Source organism: Lethenteron reissneri, chromosome 42 (genome assembly GCF_015708825.2).
Source record: "Lethenteron reissneri isolate LAM-NWPU_2019-01 chromosome 42, ASM1570882v1, whole genome shotgun sequence".
NCBI lineage: Eukaryota > Metazoa > Chordata > Hyperoartia > Petromyzontiformes > Petromyzontidae > Lethenteron > Lethenteron reissneri.
In genome coordinates, this window is record NC_083820.1 from 3,669,008 (window position 1) to 3,692,798 (window position 23,791).

General features: G+C 50.9%; 1 protein-coding gene across 1 annotated transcript; it reads right to left on the reverse strand.

Moving 5' to 3' along the window:
* Window positions 1-914: 914 nt before the first annotated feature.
* Window positions 915-18,501, reverse strand: LOC133352986 (T-box transcription factor T-A-like). The gene is made up of 8 exons (XM_061569044.1): window positions 18,281-18,501; window positions 13,226-13,490; window positions 11,765-11,899; window positions 11,377-11,438; window positions 9,723-9,781; window positions 8,368-8,514; window positions 2,827-2,911; window positions 915-1,287 (listed from the first exon to the last, which is right to left on the reverse strand). The coding sequence occupies exons 1-8, from the start codon at window positions 18,499-18,501 to the stop codon at window positions 945-947; spliced, it is 1,317 nt and encodes a 438-aa protein (XP_061425028.1). The 3' UTR covers window positions 915-944.
* Window positions 18,502-23,791: the final 5,290 nt, after the last annotated feature.

Genomic DNA, 23,791 nt, shown 5'->3' on the forward strand with positions numbered 1-23,791 from the left:
TTAGGGGTCGATAAAATGAGCACCGTTATTTTTCTGAAAACTTGTCCTATGGAGAGACTGGCTCCCACCACCGTGGGAATGTGGCATTTTTAGTACTGGCACAGGGCCACCGATGGAAAAAAGAAGGCCACCCCCATTCCTCACCCGAGGCAGGGTTACTCTCTCACGTAACACACATTTCTTTTTTAATACACATATCTCAAATTAAGTACGACACGGAGCGTCGAATGTTTAATTTCAACTTCACCGGCCCCGTTCATCACTAGTTCAGCGGCCTAAAAAGAAAAAGTTTCATCGATCGACCCAAAAGAAAAAATATCCACCGCCAAATGCTGCCGGGTGTGAAATTCCCGCCGCTGGCTCCGGACCGTCGGCGGGAAGGCGCGGCATGGCCACTCCCCGCGAAGTAGAAACGCAACAACAGACGGTGACCAGGAGCCGCTGGCTCAAGCGCCAGGGCGAGTGAGGGTCACGGACCGTGGGTCAGCGCGGGGTCGAGGCCCCGGCTGGCTCTCGTGGCGCGGCCAGCGTTGGGGCCGCTGGCCACGGTCTGGTCGACTCGCGTGATTATGTCCCGGGGAGGAGCAGGGCGAGAATTTGCTCACGTGTCCAGCTCTCGGTGCTGATGCTGAGATCTGGCATGGCGAGTTTGCTTCGGTCTAAGGGCAGGCCGAGTGTTTGTGCCGCTCGTGCGGTCGGGAAGAGTGCCCCCCCAACACCCCCAACAACCCCGGTTGGGCCGTGCGCTGCTCCTCGTCCGCCATCGCCCACTCGGCCTCTTTTGCCCCCTTCACCTTCACCGCTTGCGTCCACGGCGCCGCCTCGCCGCTCCCTCGGGCGGAAGAACTCCGACGACTCCCGGCGACGATCGGAGGGCGCCCGCGACCTCATCTCCCCTCACCCCGCCGCGCCATCGCATCGCTCCGCCCCGCACGCCACGGCCACTACATCCCCTGCGTGGCCAGCATGGCCCAGGTGAAGGGGGCCGTCTGATCGTACAGCGAGTCTGCGGGGCCCGACGAGACAGGGATGACGGCGGAGCAGGAGGAGAGGGGGTGGCCGGTTCCCGTCAGCTCGGAGCCGTGGTGGTGGTGGTGGTGGCCGCCGACGCTGTCGTAGGGCGACACGGCAGGGGGGCCCCCGCCGTGACTCTGCCCGTACGGGGAGGAGGAGGAGGAGGAGGCGCCGCCGCGGAAGAACGGCACGGGGAGGCCTGCGGTGGGGCCGGACTGCTGCTGCGCCGGTGAGAGGCTGTTGTTGCTCATGGACCACAGGCTGGGGTACTGGCTGCACGGGGGGTGGGCGCACGCACACGGCCAGGGAGAGGGGGGAGAGACGCAAGGTGTCAGCGCACTGAGATCATCATCAGCAGCAGCAGCAGTCGTGATGAATCCAATACTGGCAGTCATCCGTCTGGCACGTCGGCACACGGTGGGTGATTGGTGAGTGTGGCATTGGGGTGAGGAATAAGAGAGAGAGAGAGAGGTGAGCGAACATCGATTAAAGTTCACAGACACCAAAGGTATGAACGTGACAGCCTTTCCAAAATAAATATGTACATGGAGTCTATAGAATCAACGTGGTAGAGGAGTCCAAATGTGAATACTGAATACGAGATTGACTTCATTGCCAACGAGAAGCACTGCACTGTCAGAGACGTCTCTCTCTCGTCAAGAGAGCGCTGCGAGATGAGTTGCAACTTCGACACAGCCAGAGAGAGAGAGACGGAAACACGAATTGCAGGCAATTTCAGACGAACTCTGAGCTACGGGTTCGAATGCCGAGAGGAGCAATTTGATGGAGAAGGCACAGAGATGGAGAGAAATACAACGACAGACGTAGACAGAATAATGATTTACGGTATCACAGTGGTGTTGATGGTGGCAGTGATGGTGGTGGTGTTAGTGTGGGGAGCGGTGGTGTAGCCGTTAGCGCGCTGCGCAACGAACCCGGCGACCCGAGTTAGATTCCTGCTCATGGCCAGCACCAGTGACGATTATCTGAATCGGTTCTAGGCATCTCTTAGGTCGACTCAGCGACAAATGAGTACCTGGTGCGGTGTGTAAATATCGCCAATAGGGAAACAAAGATGGTCGGGCGTGGTGCTGGCCACCCACCCCCTCGTGTGCCGTGCCGGCCTTCATAGGTGCTCGCTAACAGTACTTGCCCCAACAGCTGTTAAGGCTATACGGGGGATCTTTGCATTTTGGTGGTGGCGGTGCTGCTGCCGTTATCATTGCTGCTGCTTGATGCCACGTGCACTCCTGGTGGTGGTGACTGTGGTGGTGGTGGTGGTGACCGTGGTGGTGGTGACTGTGGTGGTGGTGATAGCGGTAGCACTGCTGCTGCAGCTAGTGCCGCTGGTGCTGCTGCTGCTGCTGGTGGTGGAGTGGGCTGGCGCTACTGCTGCTGCTGATGACTGTGGTGGTGGAGTGAGCTGCTGCTGCTGCTGCTGACTGTGGTGGTGGTGGTGGTGGAGTGGGCTGGCGCTGCTGCTGCTGCTGCTGGTGGTGGAGTGGGCTAGCACTGCTGCTGCTGCTGCTGACTGTGGTGGTGGTGGAGTGGGATGGCACTGCTGCTGACTGTGGTGGTGGTGGTGGAGTGGGCTGGCGCTACTGCTGCTGCTGATGACTGTGGTGGTGGAGTGGGCTGCTGCTGCTGATGATGACTGTGGTGGTGGTGGAGTGGGCTGGCGCTACTGCTGCTGCTGATGACTGTGGTGGTGGAGTAGGCTGCTGCTGCTGCTGATGATGACTGTGGTGGTGGTGGAGTGGGCTGGCGCTGCTGCTGCTGGTGGTGGTGGTGGAGTTGGCTGGCGCTGCGTACCTGTGCGAGTGTGCGATGGCATTGGGCGCCTGCAGGCCGGCCCAGCTCTCGTCCTCGCCGAGCATCGCAGAGCCGTGGTGCAGTGCTGGTGGTGAGAGAGAACACGTGCACACACTTACACACACACACTTACACGTGCACACACACACTTACACGTGCACACACACACACTTACACGTGCACACATTTACACACACACACACGTGCACACAACAACCGCCATTCGCCACTAAGTGGTGGTGACGTCACCACGACGCTTGTGCCAGGCCATGTGCACCTTGAGGCCACGTGAAGTGTCGAACGCCCGCTGGCAGGAGGTCACGGGGCAGACCCAGGTGCAACGGGTTGACTGACTGAGATGACCGAGATGACTGGCTGATGCACCACCTGTGCCCCCTACTGTGCCTCCTACTGTGCCAACTTGCTGTGCTTTAGCCACCCGGCGCTCTGCTCGTTGTTGTGAGCGTCGCTCCTCCGCCCTCCGTTGTTGCTGGAGGGCGACTGCCTCCAACTGCCCAGTAGCGTCCTTCACGAGCCTCCTCCACAGAGGCCGATCTTGACACCGCTGGTACCAGTCATCGGCAAGTCCACTCAGCTCCACGTCCTCCTGTACCACATCATTCCATCTCTTCTCTAGCCTGTGCCACGCCCGTTTAGCCCCCTCGATCCTGCCGAACAAAAGCTGTTTCTGCATGCGGTGGCTGGGCATGCGGGCTACATGACACAGCCAATGCAGCCTTGCCTGCCGGAGGAACTCACCGATGGGACTTTGCCCAGATCTTTCAAGGATTTGTGAACTCCCCACACAATCCAGCCTGGTTAAACCCAGGATGGATCGTAGGCAGGCCAGCCTAAATGTTTCCAACTGGCAAAGATGCTCCAATAGGGGGGTCCACGTTTCGCAAGCGTAGAGAAGGAGGGAATGACTGTGGCCGAGAAGACTTGAAGCTTCGTGCAGAGCGACAGACCAGGTAGCTTCCACACAGCGTTACGCAACCGATGAAAAGATATTGCCGCTCGACTGATTTGGAGTGAGACCTCTGCTGTTAAACTGGAGCCGGTCATAAGCACACTGCCCAGGTATGGGAAACTCTATACTCTTTCCACTACTGCCCCATCACCGATTGGGAGTTGTGGGGGTGGAGTGTCCGATGGTACAAAATACCCAGGCAGGTGCTTAGTTTTGGTGGGGCTGATGGTAAGGCCCCACCTCTTAGTGGCACGCTCCAGTCTCAGCAGCAGCATCTCCAACTCCTCCTCTGAATGAGCAGCTATTACCAAATCATCGGCATACATAACGTGGTTGACCAATAGGGAGCCATCCCTTGATCGCACCCGGGCATCGATCAGCCTACCATTATATCTGTACCAAATGGAGATTCCCCCGGTACAGCTATTGAAGGCTTCACGAAGTACGTGGTCAAAATAGATGTTAAATAATGTGGGAGCCAGAGGATATCCCTGTCGCACCCCAAGGTGTACAGGGAAAGGCTCTGACTCCCGGCCACGTAGTTTAACCCGGGCCCGCTCACCATCATGAAGGTCCTTAATGATCGTAAGCAGCACTTACACATACACACACTTACACGTGCACACACATACACTTACACGTGCACACACTTACACGTGCACAAACACACACTTACACGTGCACACACTTACACGTGCACACACACACACTTACAACCAGACTTCGCACACACTCCTATGCACAAGCTCTGGGTATTTTCACATATAATTAATGGATTAATAGATTGTTTTTATGTATTATATGTATTATATATATGGACAACAATAAGCAGCAGCAACGACATGTGTTCTGCCTCACGGCAGGGGTTTTGCCTCACGGTAGATGGGGGGGTGGGGGCGTATGTACACAGGAATTTTCTGTTTTTGATGCTAATTTTGGTCACGTGACCAGGAAGTTGCGATTTAAGATTCCCCCTCAACCACGTGGGCGTCGGCCATTACACACATAATTCAAGATGGCGGCACACATCGCGTCCCAGTGAAGCCAGCCACAATTGTCCATTGTGGGACTTTAAGAAGCATTGTCTGTAAGTTCGTTTATGTTCTTATAATATTGGCAATGCTGTTATAATGTTAGAATGACCGTTATAATGATGTAAATGCCTTTATAATGCTGTTAAATTGTTATGATAAATACGAGGCCTAGTTAACAACGAAGCCTGCAACTTTCCTTATTGTGAATGTTACTTGTAATTTAATAAGTCGAGTCAAACTTTTACCCAAGTAACTATATTGCGATCCTGAGAGGAAGGATGACGAAATACCTCATCCACAATTTAGTGTTATGTGTAATACTGTACATTTGGGGTGCAGTGTGATGAATACACGATGTGCCTTGATGTAACACAGCAGCTTATGCTCTTGTATAGTTATTCAGTGGTACTGTAGGGGCCTGGTCCATCCAGGGTCTATTGTTGAGAAACATGTTATCTAAGACAATGTTCTGATGCTGTGGTGTTCATGCATTGTGTTGGTGTTTCCGGGTATTAACAGATGCTGTATCTGTGCTGTTTTCTCACCAGTTTTACCTCGTTAAAATCAATAAATGACGTTTGGAGTCGGATGTTCACCCTGCCTCTGAGGGTTTATTGGACGCGAGGTTATCTACTCAGCTAGCGGTGCAACGCAGCGCATAGCGAGGCCGAGACAACATTATTTGCAGCCATTTTACAAACCACTGCTGAATTAAGTGCTCCCTGTGTTGGTCATGGGGGCTTGTTTGACCATACTTCACCACGCTGGGTCGAGTGCGGGTGAGCGAAGGGGAAGCCCACGGCCAGTTCGGTACCCACACTTCGCCCCACCACACATCCGACCCCTTCCCGACAACTCACTATGTGGTGTGCCCAAATGTATGCTGCCGGGTGGTGAAAGAGCCGGGAGGTGGGGTTGAAACCGGCGACCTCGAGATTGCAAGCCCAGTTCACTGGCCGTTAACACCGCGGTAGCTGCCTACATAGAGCTGAACGATTAATCGATTTCAAATCGATTAATCGCAATTTGAAACAAAGCGATTAGCAAATCACAAAGGCTGTGATTTGGAAAGCCTACTACTTGTTGGAATTGTTTTCATTTTGATTATTTAACAATTGTTATATGTTTGATTGTTCTATTTCAATTAAAAAAAAATACATGTTGGAAGCAATTAATATATTTTAAGTTCTCATCCTTACATTAGAATATATAGAGCATATTCTTGGATCTTTCGGTAAAGTCACGTAGATAGGTTCAAAGAAAATAACAAGAAATAACAAAAAACTACGACGTTTCGATCGCAACACAAGCGGTCGTCTTCAGGAAAAGGGGGTTAGCTACCAAGGCAAATTGTTTATAAGGGTTTGAAATGGGCGTGGCCCAAATGTCAGCAGCCAATGATAATGTCAATGATGGGCAGCCAACCCGACGGTGGTTTGTTTTCCACCAATCAAAGGGCTGCCAGGTGAAAATTAGCATGTTAAAGAGAGATTAGCATGATTTAAAGCTTTCGTGACTGCAGGAATTCTTACTCTTTGGGTCTGTCGGTAAAGTCAGGTAGATAGAAAAGACACCAGATGGCTCATTGGGACACTGTCTACTTGAAAGCCACCCACACGGATGCCTATCTAAAACCTGACTCCCACCACCATCCAGCCCAGAATAATTCCCTCATCAAAACTCTACACCACAGGGCTCGTTGCATTTCCGACCATCACCACCTAGCCAGTGAACTGGAGCACGTACACCAAGCCCTCAAGATGAATGCATCTATCACCCCAACCGCTGGGAGAGAACCATCTGAGGACCCAATCAAAACCATCACCTTGCCATACATAGCCAAGACGAAGGTACTCTGCAAACCTACTGGCTATCAACAAAGATTCGTTCATGAAGCCATCCAGATATATATACACAGACAAATTTTCAACCGAGAAGATGGGTACAAACTTTGCAATCATTGGAAGGACGTTATTAACCAGTTTAAGTCATAACTGGCTGTGATGTTTTTATCCTACCTGCCGATGTTAGCAGTTATTTCCGACTCTCTGAGTTGCATTCCTCGATGTGGCGGTGGCTACATTGACCTGCTAATCTCTCACAATACAATGGCCAGCCCAACAGCTTTGGGGTTTCCTCGATCTCCCTTCTCTAACCCCGCCCACTTACCCTTGGGCTGCATCCATCTCAGGCCTATATAACACCCTGTTACTTCAGCAGCTCTCTTGCTATATTTTTTCACCTGAGGACGATTGCTTGTGTTGCGATCGAAATGTCATGATTTTGTATTATTTTTCTATCTACGCGACTTTACCGAGAGACCCAAAGAATAGGAATTCCTCCAGTCACGAAAGCTTTACGTCAAGATATATAGAGCAGTTCATATTTTGATGGTGTCATGTGGTAATGCTCCATCACATGTCATAAATCTATTACACAGTGAATATTGAACTGAAGCTTGACTTTAAAAAATTTAATCGCAAATCAAATCGCAATATCTATCAGAAAAATCGCTATTCGATATTTTCCCCAAATCGTTCAGCCCTATTAGGTTATGTTTCTCAGCAGACGCAACGTTTCAATCCACTCCAAAGATCTTAACCTCTCGCTCAGCGAACAGAATGCAAACGGCCGTACTGCGCATCATTCGTAGTGCGACAGATTCTCGTGAGAGGCAACTCGGACAGGGCTTCGCTAACTGCGTGCGCAGGAAAAGTGAAAATCTTAAATTGAGAAAATAATTTTTAAAGGGCCAGGGAAGGCAGGGGTTCCAATTGTTGGCACCAGCTCACCGCTCAGAAGCCTTCCAGCTTGTCGCCTGTTCCTCGCGGAGACGCAATTTATTAGGTCGCACTCATTACACACAAAGTGCTTGACATGAATGGACCACAATGCATTGCTGATCTCGAAAAGGAGCATAAACCAACACGCAAACCCCGGTCATCCTCGCAGCAGTGGCTGTGTGTGTGTGCACGATCGAACAAAGATGGTGGTCACCGCATCGCACGCTTTCAGATGCGCTTCTGCAGCCGTCTGGAACGTTCTTCCTTCCGATATTAGGAAGCCACCGGAGCTGTGCACTTTTAAATCATCTAGATTGAAAACTCATTTCTTTAGAACTGCTTTTTGTATTTAGTTTGTTGTCCTTCCCCCGCACCTCCGATTAGCGCGGCTGGCTACGTATGGTGCGAAAGAAGATCCACGTGCATACGTACACTTTGCACGAACGATGATTAATTATATAATCAGGAGAAAGAAGAGACTCGAAACACCGCCAAAGAGAAAGAGAGGGAGGTCGAGCGGGGTGGGTGTTTCCGTATTGAGTTGGCACAGTAACCAAGACAGAGGAAGGCGTTACCGTGCTGCATTGGCATGGTAACTGAGAGATAAGGGGTGGCGTTCCGTGCTGCGTTGGCATGGTAACAGAGAGAGGGAGGGAGGTGTTACCGTGCTACATTGGCATGGTAACTGAGAGATAAGGGGTGGCATTCCGTGCTGCGTTGGCACGGTAACTGAGAGAGGGAGGGAGGTTCTTACCGTGCTGCGTTGGCACACGGCTGGGGTACGGCGCCACGCGGTGGGAGTGCAGGCCGGAGAGACGCTCGCAGCCCAGCGGCGTTGCGGTGCCCTGGGCCAGCGACATCGGCTGTGGCTGAGGCTTCCCCATCCACCAGCCGTGGCTCGCTGCACAAACAATGGACAAACGGCATTGGTGGAGGCGCGGTTTGGCCACCACGCTCGCGGCACACGCGTCGTTGAATCGCGAGCGTCACAACACGATATCTCTCTCTCTCTAAACGTGCGTTTAGAGGTCGTTTGCAGTCCCACCCGCTGTGATGTCATAACGATAAAGGTGCAGCGCTGCATGTTGCCTACTCAAGTCACTGCTGGCAGAAAGAGCCTCCACCAAAGTATCGGGTCGCCGTGGTGGCGAGATGTTGACTACCTCGCCTGGTGTGCAGGAAGTCATGGGTTCGATCCACGACCCTGATGCCTGTTGTATATTTGGAGTTGCGTGTCTCTCTCTCCCCGTGGTCGCGTGGATTTTTTCTCCGGGGCCTCCGGTTTTTTCCTCCGCATTTAGAATCGACGTGGTGCGTTTAAAGTATTTGGCTGCTATAAATTTCCACACGTGATAAGCCACTTCGTTGAGCTATCATCTGTGGTGGCCAGGTCGCTTCTGAAAAATAAGCTAATAGCACAGTGGGGCCTTACCTGGTGAAATTTAAATTTGGTTTTTTTTTGCGTGTGATTTGCTTACCTTTCCTATACTTTACACTCCTATCGTCTTTTTGTGTTGTTTGTGGTTGTAACTGTCTGGCCTGCCCCCTACTGGACATCTGTGACAAAGAGCTTTAGAGCTCATCGGATGTGTAGCGGCAAAAGCACCCTGAGCGGATGCCTCTGCGCTGCGTGGCAGTTGTTCGGTCCTCATTAGAACTGACTGTCTTATTAAAGTCACTAAATTTCGATTTAACGACAGACCTGTTCTTCACCTGAGGACGGCTGCTTGCGTTGTGGCCGAAACGTCGTGAGAATGATTTTATTATGTTTTATTTTTATTATTTTATTATTTCTATTCTACGTGACTTTACCGAAAGAACCAAGAAGAAAAGTCACTAAGGTTTAAGTGTGAAAGTAATTCTACTACTTAATTCCCAATATTATTATTATCGGAGTATGCGGGGAAGTCATACGTATGTACAAGTTTGTTCGTTTGTTCCTTTGTTTTTTAAATCTCTAATTGCGGAATGGCATTGATGTCGTCTGCCAGTCCGAGCCACTGACTTGACAAAAAGCTTCTTAGCTCTACGGGTTTTACTGGGTGGGAAATCAACTTCTGATTCTGGCTGTCGCTGTTGCTGCTGTCGAGAAGAAGAGATGTCACTCACCGTGTGAGTACGGACTCTGTGGACAGTCGCTCACGTTCGAGTCCTTCATGGTGTGGCTTCTGGAAACGAGACGCACATTTTTTTTGCTTGTTTTTAAAACAACGTGACGAGCTCGCGCCGAAATCGAGTCGCTGTCCGTACAGTTTCTGTCCCCCCCCCCCATCCCCCCCACAGACACATTGAGCTGTAATAAATAAATAAAGTCAAAGCATTACGATGAGCCTCCTCATACAAATGGTGCTGCACATGTAATATGGTGTCATGATAATAATAATAATAATAAACACATCATTTACAGCCTACACTATGGGGACCTCATTTGCCAGTAAAAATATGATAATTGGTTCTTTACCCTTCTATCTGGCAACAAAACTGACACTTGCAAAAAGGTGTCAGTTTTGTTGCCAGATAGAAGGGTAAAGAACCAATTATCATTTACAGCCTGTTCAACAATGCACTGCTGTGGGTGGGCGGTGACGGCGCGGTTGATTGACCATACTTCACCACGACGGCGAACAGTGTGGGTTGGTGAACGGGAGGGAGATTTCAGCAACCGGTTCTGATATCACTCGCGACGAATGTTCGCGATGACCATGAAACAAACCAAGGTCGCTGGGTTTGCAGTGCAATACGCGAACGTGTTCCACAGGACTGTAGGAGCTGCCAAGTCTCAAGTTAAACACCTCCCTGCTCGGCCAGTGGTAGCAATTGCACTGTCATATGGCAGTATCCAGTCTATCCAGAGTAGAGTTGCCCGTGGTATCTCAGTGAAAAAACTAAGCGATTATCGACAACGATGCATTAGCCAGTATGAAGATTATAACAATGTGATCTTTGCAAGTTCACATGACAGCGTTGGTTGCAAGTATCCGTTGTAAACATTGGTAGAAGTTAATCCACTATAACAACCACAGAATATGAACAGTATTAATTTTTACCAGGTGAGACCCACAGCGATAGCTCAACGACACTGCCTGTTGATTCTACATGTGGAGGGAAAAAAGCAGAAGACCCGGAGAAAAATCTACGACACCACATGGAGAGAGAGAAAGTAATGCAAACTCCAAATATACAGCAGGCATCAGGGTTCGGGTCGAACCCACGACTTCCTGTATACCAGGCGAGGTAGTTAACATCTCGCCACCGTGGCATCCATTGTGGACTAGAAGATGCTCACTCCAATGTAAACACGCGCTGCCCACGGTAACAAAAGTTCAAGGCGCAGCCCTGCAATTACCCGCTCGCACCATTGCTGGCAGGAGGGCCATCCACTGGAGGCCGCTCCAGAGAGAGCCCCCGGTCTAGTGCGTATATTTGGCCTACTCTTCCACGCTGGCCAGACGCCTTGGAAGTGGTGGGGAGTGCCCCGCGCTTTACCAGACCGCACGCGGCCTCCAGAGCGACGACAGCCGTGGTGGCGTGGCGCTGAACCCGTGCGGCGAAGATTCTGCTTGCGCGGGGATTTAAGGAGCATTCTCCATTGTTTCGAATGCCGCGCCTAGAGCTTGAACCTGGCCACCCCGTCGCAGTGCCCATCCCGACAGGGCGGCAGCGTCGCGAGTCTCGGTGGGATGGCAGAGAACTCGGCCGAGGGCCGACTCGGCTGAGGACGATGGTGCAGTGCGTGCGCCGCACAGATTCTTCAAACTCTTACCTTTCCTTCGCGTCCAGAATTCCCTTGGCGAATGGGTTGTGCAGGATTTTCAACGAAGTGACCTGAAAAGCACGAAAAAGTCACCGTTCAAAGGGACACCTTTACATGCCGGGGAACGAAACTCATCCCCTTGGGCCCGCTGAACGTCATCGCGACGCGTGCCCCGTGTCCCCGTGCCACACGCCCCACACCCCGTGTCTCCGTGCCTCGTGTCTCCATGCCCTGGCCGCATGCCCCGTGCCCCGTGTCTCTATGCCCCGTACCCAATGCCCCACGTCTCCATGCTCTATGCCTCATGCCCCTGTACCCCGTTTCCCCGTGCCCCATGCCCCACACTCCACGTCCCCGTGTCCCGTGTCGCCGTGCTCCATTCCCCCGTGCGGCCCACCTCCTCGTTCTGGTAGGCGGTGACGGCGATGAAGCGCGTCTCGGGGAACGCGTGGCTCGTGACGAGGCGCTGGGCGCCGCCGACGCGCACGATGTGGATGCGGGGCTGGTACTTGTGGAGCGAGTTGAGCATTATCTGAGCAGCAGCGACGACGACAATGAGATTCACATAGACGACAAAGCCGTCAACGCTGGTGATGCCATCGTCATTATCACCGTTATCATGAGAACAACCAACTTCACCAATTACCAACGTTTTGTTGCAAAATATTGCAACAAAACGTTTGATTTTGTAATTAATTGCAAACTACCTGGGTGACTGGCTAAACGAGACTTTCCATGTGACAAATACAACATTGATGTATTGATTGATATCGTCGTAATGGCATGGTCATAAAATTGTATTGGAGAATTATGATTCATGTACAGGGGGCTCGGTTTAGGGAAGGCACCTGACAAAGCCATCAACACTTGTCGACACACGAGTATGGCAGCGAGAGCAGTTTATGCGAATGCCGTCACAAAGAGGTCACAGGTTTGGCTGAACTCTCCTTCGCTGACTTTGCTTGACGAATGAATGAACGAATCAACAGTCGTCCCACTGTGGCCGCGTCACGTTGATGAATAGTGATGCCATCACCATTATCAACTCCTTCATTGTGGAGCTGGCCAAACACCCCAATGTAGGACCACAGAGCTTGGGGGGAAATTGCTGGCAGCGGATCTGGCTGCCGGTCTTCCCAAATGTCTGTGGCTTCCTGAGCCCCCACGTGAAAGACTGTGTGGGCGTTACTAAAGCAGCATCATTGTGAGATGCAATTCGCATGAATGACGATTTTCAAACGTACCACCGACACCGCCATCGACACCATCAGCAATTTCACCGCCACCACCAATAACAACACCACGAACACCATCACCACCAACAACGTTATCACCAGATCACCACATCACCAGCATGCCACCACCACCACCACGACACCATAGCCACCACCAGCATCATCATGACCAGCACCACCAAAACATCGCCACCACCAGCACCAAAGACAAAGACCCCCCGTATAGTCTTAACAGACTGTTGGGGCAAGTGCTATTTGCGAGCACCTATGAAGTCCGGAACGGCACACGAGGGGACGGGTGGCCAGGACCACGCCTGGCTGCTTTCGTCCCTCTAGTGGCGATGTTTACGCACCGCACCAGGTGCTCATTTGAGGCTGAGTCGATTGATTTGTCTGACCAAGATGAGAGCCCATAGTCAAAGGGATTAATGTAACCAGGAGGCCCAGGACCGGTTCAGATAATCGTCACTGGTGTCGGCCGTGAGCGGGAATCGAACTCGGGTCGCTGGATTTTTAGCGCACTAACCACTACACTAGTGTGTGTAACCACTACACTACCGCTCACCACCAGCACCACAACCATAATCATGACCGCCACCACCAGCACCACCACGAGCGCCCACCTGCCCGCTGCCGTTCATCTTGTTGGAGAGCTTGACCTTGCAGAAGGAGACGGGCGCGCGCATCCAGTGCGCCCCGAAGTTGGGCGAGTCCGGGTGGATGTAGACGCAGCTGGGCGGCTGCGGCTCAGGCTTGCCGCCCGCCACCCACTCGCCGTTCACGTACTTCCAGCGGTGGGCGTCGGCCGCGCAGAAGTCCAGCAGCAGGGAGTACATGGCGTTCGGGTCTAGGCCGGACACGGACGCCTTGATCACGGGGAACATTCGCCTGCGCGCAACACAGCGATGGGAGAGTCACTCGCAGCCAGGGCTTGGAGACAGAGTGATTGCTCTGGCCAGATGAGAGCTCATAGGCAGAGTGGAGCATCTGACCAGATGAGAGGTCATAGACAGAGTGGGTCATCTGACCAGATGAGAGCCCGTAGGCAGAGTGAATCATCTGATCAGATGAGAGCTCATCTGGTCTCTGTCTATGAGATAAGAGCTCGTAGAGGGAGTGAATCATCTGACTGGGCAATATTCATGCTGGCAGCCGCCCTGGGCCCCGCATTTTGGGGGGCCCCACACGTCGAGGTCACGGTGTCAGATGCAACACTTCCGGTTTAGTTTGAAGGCGTCAGAGGGCCCTAACCACTTACACCTGATATTATCATCACACGTGACCCTAACCATCACACCACAGCAACAACCCCACGTATAGGTAGAGACCGCTTTGTACACGGTGCTCAAATTGTTATTAAACATATTATTAGCGGTAGTATTATTCTGCTTTTTTCCATCTATAAAAACCTCGCTGAGTCTCATGGACTCTTTTTTAAGAGGGTCCTGCCAATGTTTTGCAGTAGAGGGTGGGGGGGGGGCAATGATTGGTAGGTGCAGTTACGCGATGCATCTTTTCGGGACGTACTTCATCGCACTCACGCAATTGTCAAATTACATTTTTCTCGAGAAAACTCATGACTATTAATGATACAAGATTCAAAGTTGAAAATGTCTCATTTTCTGATGGCGTCACCACCGCGTCATGGCAGCGCCCAGCGTCACGGGCTGGGAGTAGCCATCTTAGATCTGCTGCCCTCAAGTGACTCCTCATTAAGTCGAGTAGACCCCCTCTTAACCACCTCACGCCTGTTCACGAATAATCGCTCAGCGACGGGCTTCCATAGAGCCCAATGTGTAGTGTATAGTAGTGTAGTGTATAGTAGTGTAGTGTATAGTAGTGTATAGTGTAGTGTATAGTAGTGTAATGTATAGTAGTGCAGTGTATAGTAGTGTATAGTAGTGTAGTGTATAGTAGTGTAGTGTATAGTAGTGTATAGTGTAGTGTATAGTAGTGTAGTGTGTAGTAGTGTATAGTGTAGTGTATAGTAGTGTAGTGTATAGTAGTGTATAATAGTGTATAGTGTAGTGTATAGTAGTGTAGAGTGTATAGTAGTGTATAGTGTAGCGTATAGTAGTGTAGTGTATAGTAGTGTAGTGTATAGTAGTGTATAGTAGTGTAGTGTATAGTGTAGTGTATAGTAGTGTAGTGTATAGTAGTGTAAAGTGTATAGTAGTGTAATGTATAGTAGTGTAGTGTATAGTAGTGTAGTGTATAGTAGCGTATAGTAGTGTAGTTTATAGTAGTATAGTAGTGTAGAGTGTACAGTAGTGTAGTGTATAGCGTAGTGTATAGTGTAGTGTATAGTAGTGTAGTGTCGTGTGTAGTGTATAGTAGTGTAGTGTATAGTAGTGTAGTGTGTAGTGTAGTGTATAGTGTAGTGTATAGTAGTGTATAGTAGTGTGTAGTAGTGTAGTGTATAGTGTAGTGTATAGTGTCATGTATAGTCGTGTAGTGTATAGTAGTGTATAGTAGTGTGTAGTAGTGTAGTGTATAGTAGTGTATAATGTAGTGTATAGTAGTGTATAGTGTAGTGTATAGTGTAGTTTATAGTAGTATATAGTAGTGTAGTGTGTAGTAGTGTAGTGTATAGTGTAGTGTATAGTAGTGTAGTGCCTCCATAGAGCCCAATGTGTTCGCTTACCGACCATTCCCCTGTTAACGACTGGTTGTTGTAGGTACAGTAAATATGAATGAATGCATTGATTAACCACGTTTATTTTTAATATTATGTGTTTATAATGTTGTTAGTATCTGCATGTATTAATATCCATTGTGTCAATATTATAGAGTACGTTTTTTGGGTGAAAAAGGGTAACTTTCGCTGCCATCGGAACGAATTAAGCCTTTAACGTGCATTCCCTCTACTCGCTTAACGACCAAATCACTTAGCGACCGGTTTCGTGAATTGTGGAACTGTGGAACCAATCACCGTCGTTAAGAGGGGTTTTAAAGTATTCTCTGCAAGTAGTAATCGTTTTAATTTTTATTATTATTTGTTATTAAACTCATTGTTAAGCAATTTAGTCACGTTAATAATAATAGTATTGTTATTGGGTATTGCATTTGTACATATTTTGTTAAATCCAGGGCAAAAAATATTAAAACAAATTATACTTAATATTTTGACCGTAACGCACCCCCCTGTATAACAAGCATGTCCATGGGAAACTAAGCTTGATGCGGCGTGATTTGCGCTCGTCTGTACGCGCCGTTTCTTGAGGAACACGTGATGCGCGATATGCGAGGGACACCCGCATATTGAAAGGGAGTAATTTGCGGGTAATTTTTTGTTTATGCATTTTCACACCGCCACACAATGGCCTACTCTTGCTATCGACGTCACGGGGATCTTTAACGTTCACTGCGAAGCAGACGGCGCGTAGTCGTAACAGTATTATTATGATGGTGATTACATCGCGGCAGTATTAATCAGGGCGGCCTGCTGGACTTCAACCGCGACTCTCTGCAACAACGAGCGGCGAGCGCGTCACCGGTCAACAGAAAGACTGCGCAGTGTCTCCAATCGAACAGCAACGTTCTTGCCATGACATCAGCACCGCCACCGTCATTATCTCGGCTCACGTCAGCAACGGCACCGCGAACAACAACCATCGTCATCATCATCGTCGTCATCACCATCATCGTCGTCGTGACCGACAATCAGGGCTGGATCAAGGCGTGGGGGCTTTAGGGGCTGCAGCCCAGAGGCCTCCGCTAACTGGAGGGGCCTCCAGAGATGAAGTGAAAAGTGATTTCAGTTGTGAATGCTGAATTTCATTTGTTGTTAGCCTTGTAAAAAATACATTTTATTTTTCTTTAATTTTGTTTACCTTTTAAAATATTGTTGGGGGTGGGGGGGCTCCCAGTACCTGTAGCGCAGGGGCCTACAAAATCGTAATCTGGCCCTTCCTACAATACTTAGCCTCAGCAACACCACACACACCAGAACTATACCTCTAATACCGTGAGTGATAACGCCATCACCGTTCTGAACAATAACACTGCACGGTGTTCCTGCTCACCAATTCAAATACCAGGAGCAGCTAATAGTACCACCACGAGTACCACCGGCTTAGCTTACCACCACCAGCACCGCACCATCAACACTCTCTCATTCACCCCCGTGGGCTTATACATGTACCGTTGCAGGCAACAGCTTCTCTGTTAGACTATTCAATAATGACTCTCTGGTTCTTTCGGTAAAGTCACGTAGATAGAAAAAAAATTCATAAAAAATTATACCTACGTGACTTTACCGAAAGAACCAGAGAATATGGATCCCTGCAGTCACGAAAGCTTCAAATCAAGATATTCAATCATTCCCTGTAGGGCATATACATATCTATCGGTTGTGATAAGATGTTATATATTTAAAACAAAAATTCAAAGTCGAGCTATAAATTGACGTGTAGGCGAAAACACCAAAAAAGTTACGTAGAAACGAGTTTTCTCAACAGAATTAAATGAAGATCCCGTAATATCATTCGCAAGAGTGGGTTGCTGTGTGTCGGCGTGACGCCTGGTACTGCTGGTACAGCGTGGCTCTCAGCACCAGCAAAGAGGCAGTGTCTACTGGTGTTGTACTGCTGGTGGTGCTGGTGTGTGTACTGCTGGTGGTGCTGGTGTTGTGTACTGCTGGTGGTGCTGGTGTTGTGTATTGTTGGTGGTGCTGGTGTTGTGTACTGCTGGTGGTGCTGGTGTGTGTACTGCTGGTGGTGCTGGTGTGTATATTGCTGGTGGTGCTGGTGTGTGTACTGCTGGTGGTGCTGGTGTGTATACTGCTGGTGGTGCTGGTGTGTATACTGCTGGTGGTGCTGGTGTGTATACTGCTGGTGGTGCTGATGTGTGTACTGCTGGTGGTGCTGGTGTGTGTACTGCTGGTGGTGCTGGTGTGTGTACTGCTGGTGGTGCTGGTGTGTATACTGCTGGTGTGTGTACTGCTGGTGGTGCTGGTGTGTATACTGCTGGTGGTGCTGGTGTGTGTACTGCTGGTGGTGCTGGTGTGTGTACTGCTGGTGGTGCTGGTGTGTGTACTGCTGGTGGTGCTGGTGTGTGTACTGCTGGTGGTGCTGGTGTGTGTACTGCTGGTGGTGCTGGTGTGTATACTGCTGGTGGTGCTGGTGTGTATACTGCTGGTGGTGCTGGTGTGTGTACTGCTGGTGGTGCTGGTGTGTATACTGCTGGTGGTGCTGGTGTGTGTACTGCTGGTGGTGCTGGTGTGTGTACTGCTGGTGGTGCTGGTGTGTATACTGCTGGTGTGTGTACTGCTGGTGGTGCTGGTGTGTATACTGCTGGTGGTGCTGGTGTGTGTACTGCTGGTGGTGCTGGTGTGTGTACTGCTGGTGGTGCTGGTGTGTGTACTGCTGGTGGTGCTGGTGTGTGTACTGCTGGTGGTGCTGGTGTGTGTACTGCTGGTGGTGCTGGTGTGTATACTGCTGGTGGTGCTGGTGTGTATACTGCTGGTGGTGCTGGTGTGTGTACTGCTGGTGGTGCTGGTGTGTATACTGCTGGTGGTGCTGGTGTGTGTACTGCTGGTGGTGCTGGTGTGTGTACTGCTGGTGTGTGTACTGCTGGTGGTGCTGGTGTGTGTACTGCTGGTGTTGATAGTGCCCTCCCGTGCCCCCCCATCCCCCCCCCCCTGTGCCCCCCCCCCCCCGTTGCCCCCCACGGCTCACCTGCCCGCCTTGGTGACGATCATCTCGTTGGTGAGTTCGCTGAACCTCTCCCAGAGCTCGCGCTCCTCGAGCGCCACGCGCAGCTCGCGCTCCGTGGGGTCGCCCTTCTCGCTGCCCGCGCGCGACTCGCGCTCCACGGCGCTCAGGAGGTGCTCGAGGCGCGGGGACGACGCCGCGGCCACCGCCGCCGCCTCGGCGCTCAGATCGCCGGCGGAGCTCATCGCTGACGATGCCGCCGCTGCCGTTGCTGATGATGATGATGCTGCTGCTGATGATGATGCCGCTGCTGCCGCTGATGATGATGCCGCTGCTGCTGCTGATGCCGCTGATGATGATGACGATGCCGCTGCTGATGATGATGCCGCTGCTGCCGCTGCTGACACTCGTGCTCTGCTGCTGATGTCGCCCTGCGGGGAACGAAGACGCAGCCGTGGCTTCAGGCGAGACGACGCCAACACCGCCTCCTTCTCCTCCGTGTGTTCACAGCTATTTTACGAATGAAACGCTGCCACCACCGAAGGCCCTCCCGCTCTTTGCTGCTGTTGCTGCTGCTGCCAATGTAATGCTCTCCCCCACAGTTTGGGTCGCAGGCCAATCTCTATAAAGACAAAGGATCCTCCCCCTCCTCCGCCCACCGTATAGCCTTAACAAACTGTTGGGGCAAGTGCTGTTAGTCGCGAGTATCAGCTACGACGTCCGGCAAACGGCACACGAGGATGTGGGGGTGGGTTTGTCGAGCCCGAGCTCAGGTCTACCACTCCGCGAGACTCCATCTGCTTCCCCACTCACTCGCGGCTTAGAAGATACATTATATCGTGAGTTTATCTTAGAACGTGACTGAATTACTCCCGACACCGAAGCTGCGAGTGGATCGCACAAAGTGACCCCGACGTAGAAATATTTTTTTTTTATATTTAAAATAAAAATTCTAAGTTAGGCTGGAATTGACATGTAAGCGAAAACACACACAAAAAAGGTAACGTAAAACGAGTTTGCTCAACAGAATTAAATGAAGATCCCGTGACACAATTCGCAAGCGCGAGTCGTTTGTGTGTCTGCGTGATGCTTGGTCACCCCTGCCGCTGGCGAAGTTGTGGCTCTTTCAGAATCACGATTTGTATTGACGCCGGAGGAATCCTACGAGCTCTATCAAGCTATCTGTGTCGCAGATACGTCTCATGTCCGCATCGTAACGGCACGCACAGCTACTCAATGTCCCATACAAGCGGACTAAGTTCGTATCACGGTGAAGTACTGACCGGTGTTATTTTCGACAATGGGAAAACCTTCCACCGCGTACGGAGTTCTGAAGTCGCTGCCCTGTACAGGCACATCCACTCACGTCGAGATATATCTGATGCCACGTAGACTGGCAGCTGGGAATACGGCTGGAGCGAGTAACGTGCACCGATCTATGCAGAGTCAGAATCTGTATTCATATTGGGGGAATCTGATGAGCTATGAAGATTTTTTTCACGGATGCCCAGTAGGTGCACGGGGTAAGAGCGTGACGACAAGAACGTGTTACACAAACGAAGCACACCGCCCATAGAACCAGGCACAAACTAGACTATTATCTACGGTCTGAATCGTCACATAATATAAGTGTCCATCGTATATTTGTATATAATATATTTGTTTTTAATTCACAGCCTATGCCGTAACGTGCAAACACTATCCTTATTACACATATCTATGGGCGCACGTAAAATAAATAAAAACCCCACAAACACTAAAGCTGTAGAATATTTCAACCCTTCCGGCCGTTCTGTTAAACTCCCTGCGTACTCGATTTGTAGATCCTCGCGGAGTCAACGCGACTATTGTGTAAAACACAACCCCCTATATAGAGAGAGATATATAACATCCACCACACGCTACCTCCTCGCACCTGACATAAGCCACCGGTGACACAGCCTCCTAGACGGACGCATGCACGCACGCAAACCCTCACATAGACCGTCCATGAACTCACGCAGTCGTGTGCTGCTGTTTACGTGACGAGTGTGTGTGTGTCTCTATGTATAAAAAATGTAAGAGCCGAACACACAACCACCTACCTTTTTGGTGTATATATATCTATCTGTAGATTTGTAGAGAGAGAGGGAAAAAAGCCCCGCACACCGACGCACGACCTCCCCGCGTGTCGAGGCAGACACGCACAGAGCGCCCTGCAGTGAACCGCAATGAGTCAAGGGTGGGTGGGTGGGTGGGTTGCTGATGGTGGGTGAGTGACTCTGGGGGGTGGGTGCTGATTGTGGGTCGGGGAGCACAGCGCTCCACGGATGCTCCCCTATTATACGGCGCGATGCCCCTGCGAATGCGGCCGCCGGATTGGATCGCTGCGACTCGCTTTCAAGTCGCCTCTTTTTGCATATTAAAGTGCTGCGCTGATTTAAGCGCGAATTAGCGAAGTCTCCTTTCGTCATCAGCCAGCCCCCCCCCTCTGCCCCAGTTGCTTTCGTTTGTTTTCTTCTTTCCGGCCCCGCCGTCTTGAATGCGGCACAGCGAAAGCGGCGTCGTTGCCTTAACGAACTCCACTCGGCCAGCGCACACAGTCACATGGAGTGTGCTGTTTCATTCAGACTCTGTCGCCTCGACGGACCTGGTTTTCACCTGAGGACGGCTGCTTGCGTTGTGGCCGAAACGTCGTGAGAATTGTTTTATTGTGTTTTATTTTTATTATTTTATTACTTCCCTTCTACGTGACTTTACCGAAAGAACCAAGAAGAGAAAAAAAATAGAACCGGAGAAATCGAGAGAACACCCCCCCCCCCTCTCGGCTATGCGCTTTTGTGAGAAGTCGACACGAACGCCGACTCATCATCGCATCGCCCCTTGTGGCGTTACGCGCCCGGCGCTGTGAAGACAGCAGCTGCTCCCTCGAGTTTGTCGTTGTCCCCGTGACACTGACTTGCTTTGGCCGTACCACGTCGGCCGTGCTAGATCCACTGCTGGATGGAAATGCCCCTCCCCTCCCCACCAAAGCCGCAGCCACTTCTCACGAGCCTGCGATGGTGACGGGTGATCCGTCCGCTCGGCAGATGCGCGCAACTGAATTCATCGCTCCGTCTTTCGGGCGTGTTACGGCCCTGTAGCTGCAGCTCCGTTCTGATTCTCGACCATCGGCAAGACGTGGTCCTGCCCAAGCCCACTCGTTCGTTTAACTCCCGCTGCTTCTCGGCAGAGTTGAATGTGGCCGTCCCGAAAAGCTGCTATTCTTTTAGACGTACCCGTTTCACGTCTAATTCGTCGGGTTATCGATAACAGCACACGTCTGTGCATTAACGCATGCTGTATACTGCGCCTCGGGCAAAAGGTGGTTATTCACAAGCCATGATCTATCCACTGCTGAACCAAGGTCACCCGAAGGCATCGCCATCTCTTTCGCCATCCCACGATCTCGAGATGCAACGATTCGTTTGGCGCAGCAATGATGGGGGCCGTCCAATGTGGGGGAGGGGGCGCGGGGAAACCCCCACACCGCCTGGGCCCCTTCGACCCCTTTCGCACCGAACCGAAAGTATCACTTCTGATACCGGGACGTCGAAGCGAGGAGCCACCCCGCCCCCCTTCCCCCCAAAGTGTAGGGCCCGGGACGGTCGCCCCGATTCGCGGCACCCGTAGAGGAACGCCTCTGCGTGACCATACACAGGAGTTGACACAGTGGTCTTCGCAGATTTTCAGAGGGGGGAACTTTCGCCGATAAGACATCATCACCGTGAGGGCCGCCACACTGCCTGCAAGGGGTTGTTGTTGTTGTTGTTTTGACATGTTGTGTGTCCAGTGGCCATGAAGAACACTGAGTTGAGCTCATCGCTGCATCTCGCCACGGCGGACGTGCTCTCGAGCGCGTTCCGTCCCTTGGCTCTCGATTCCGTCGTTAAGTCTCGAAGGTTCGGCCACCGTTCCACCACCTCGAGACGCGGTGCCTGCTCCCAGCCGCACTCACTGTTATTATCGTCCAGAACGGGGTTTCTCTGACTTGCGGATTTGTTCTCTAACGCGTGTGCTCCTCCACATGTCTCTAAACCGAACTAAACTTGTTATTATGATTTTACGAGGTCAGGCCCACTGAGCTATACAGCTGTTTTTCGGAAACGACCTGGCTATCGCAAATGATAGCTCAACGACAAGTGGCTGATCATCGTGTGGATATTCACACCAGCCAAATACTCGAAGAGCATGTTGATTCTAAATGTGGAGGAAAGACAGGAGGACGCGGAGAAAAATCAAACGTGACCACGGGGAGAGAGAGAGAGAGAGAGACAAACACACTCCAAATATACAGCAGCAGGCGTCAGCATCAGGGATCGAAACCACGACCTCCTGCATATCAGGCGAGGTAGTTAACAAGCTGGGAAGGGCGCAAATAAGCATGGGGAGGTTCACGCTTTTTAGGAATGAAACTCAAAACATTAGGAAAAAAGTGATGAGAGGTTCTTTTTTTATTCGTGTATTTTCTGAATGAGGCCAGATGGCCGAAACGTCTAAATCTTCGTTTCCTCTCAATAGTAAAAAAAAAAAGTGTTGTGTTTCAGATGATATCTTTGTACAGAATGTATTTCATTTCACTCAAGTAGCAACAGCATCCCTATCTAAATCCCACAGATAAATCACATATATCTGGCTGGCATTTCTGACAGTGCTCCTTATTTAGCCTATTACCATATTATCATGATTATAAGACGCTTCGGAAAGTATAAGACGCTGTCCAAACTTGTGCCCGGTGTCAATACAGATTTTTTTTTTTACAAATCTCGCCTCACACAAGGACAAAGATTCCCCCTATATTCTTTCCATAATATTGGGGCAAGTGCTGTTAGCGAGCACCTATGAAGGCCGGAACGGTACACGAGGGGGTGGGTGGTCGACACCACACCCGACCGCCTTTGTCTCCCTAGTAGCGATGTTTACACACCGCACCAGGTACTAATTTGAGGCTGAGTCGACCTAGGGGAGGGAGGCCCAGGACCGGTTTAGATAATCGTCACTGGTGTTGTCCGTGAGTGGGAATCGAACCGTGTTGCCTTTCCCCCACCACCACACACGCGCACAGCTACCGGATTACAAGGTGCACCACGACAAATCTTTCCTATTTTTAAATACAGAAGCGAGAGTTTAGTGGGTGGGACACCACAAAAGTGCGTCATATAATCGGTCCAAAGAGGCCACCCATCCATGCGTCTTGTGCTGTTGAGGTCGCGGCGGCATTGGTGACAAATTGGTGACAAGTTGAGGCCACTGGCGGAGCGAGTGGGGGGGGGGGGAGGGGTGGCACGGGCCCCCCCAATGATCCGATCGAAATCCCTCATTTGGATCAGATCATTGGGGTTTATTAGTAATAAATCGGCATTTTGCGACCCCCACTGTCACTGTGTAGCATTTTATTACGTGCCAGGGACTCTATGAGATGATAGGACAATAGTCTGAGTCTATAATTGGCAATGAGTAACGGCAAAGCAGTTATAAGCGACTCACATAATTGTGCGCAGTTGCGTATACAGCACA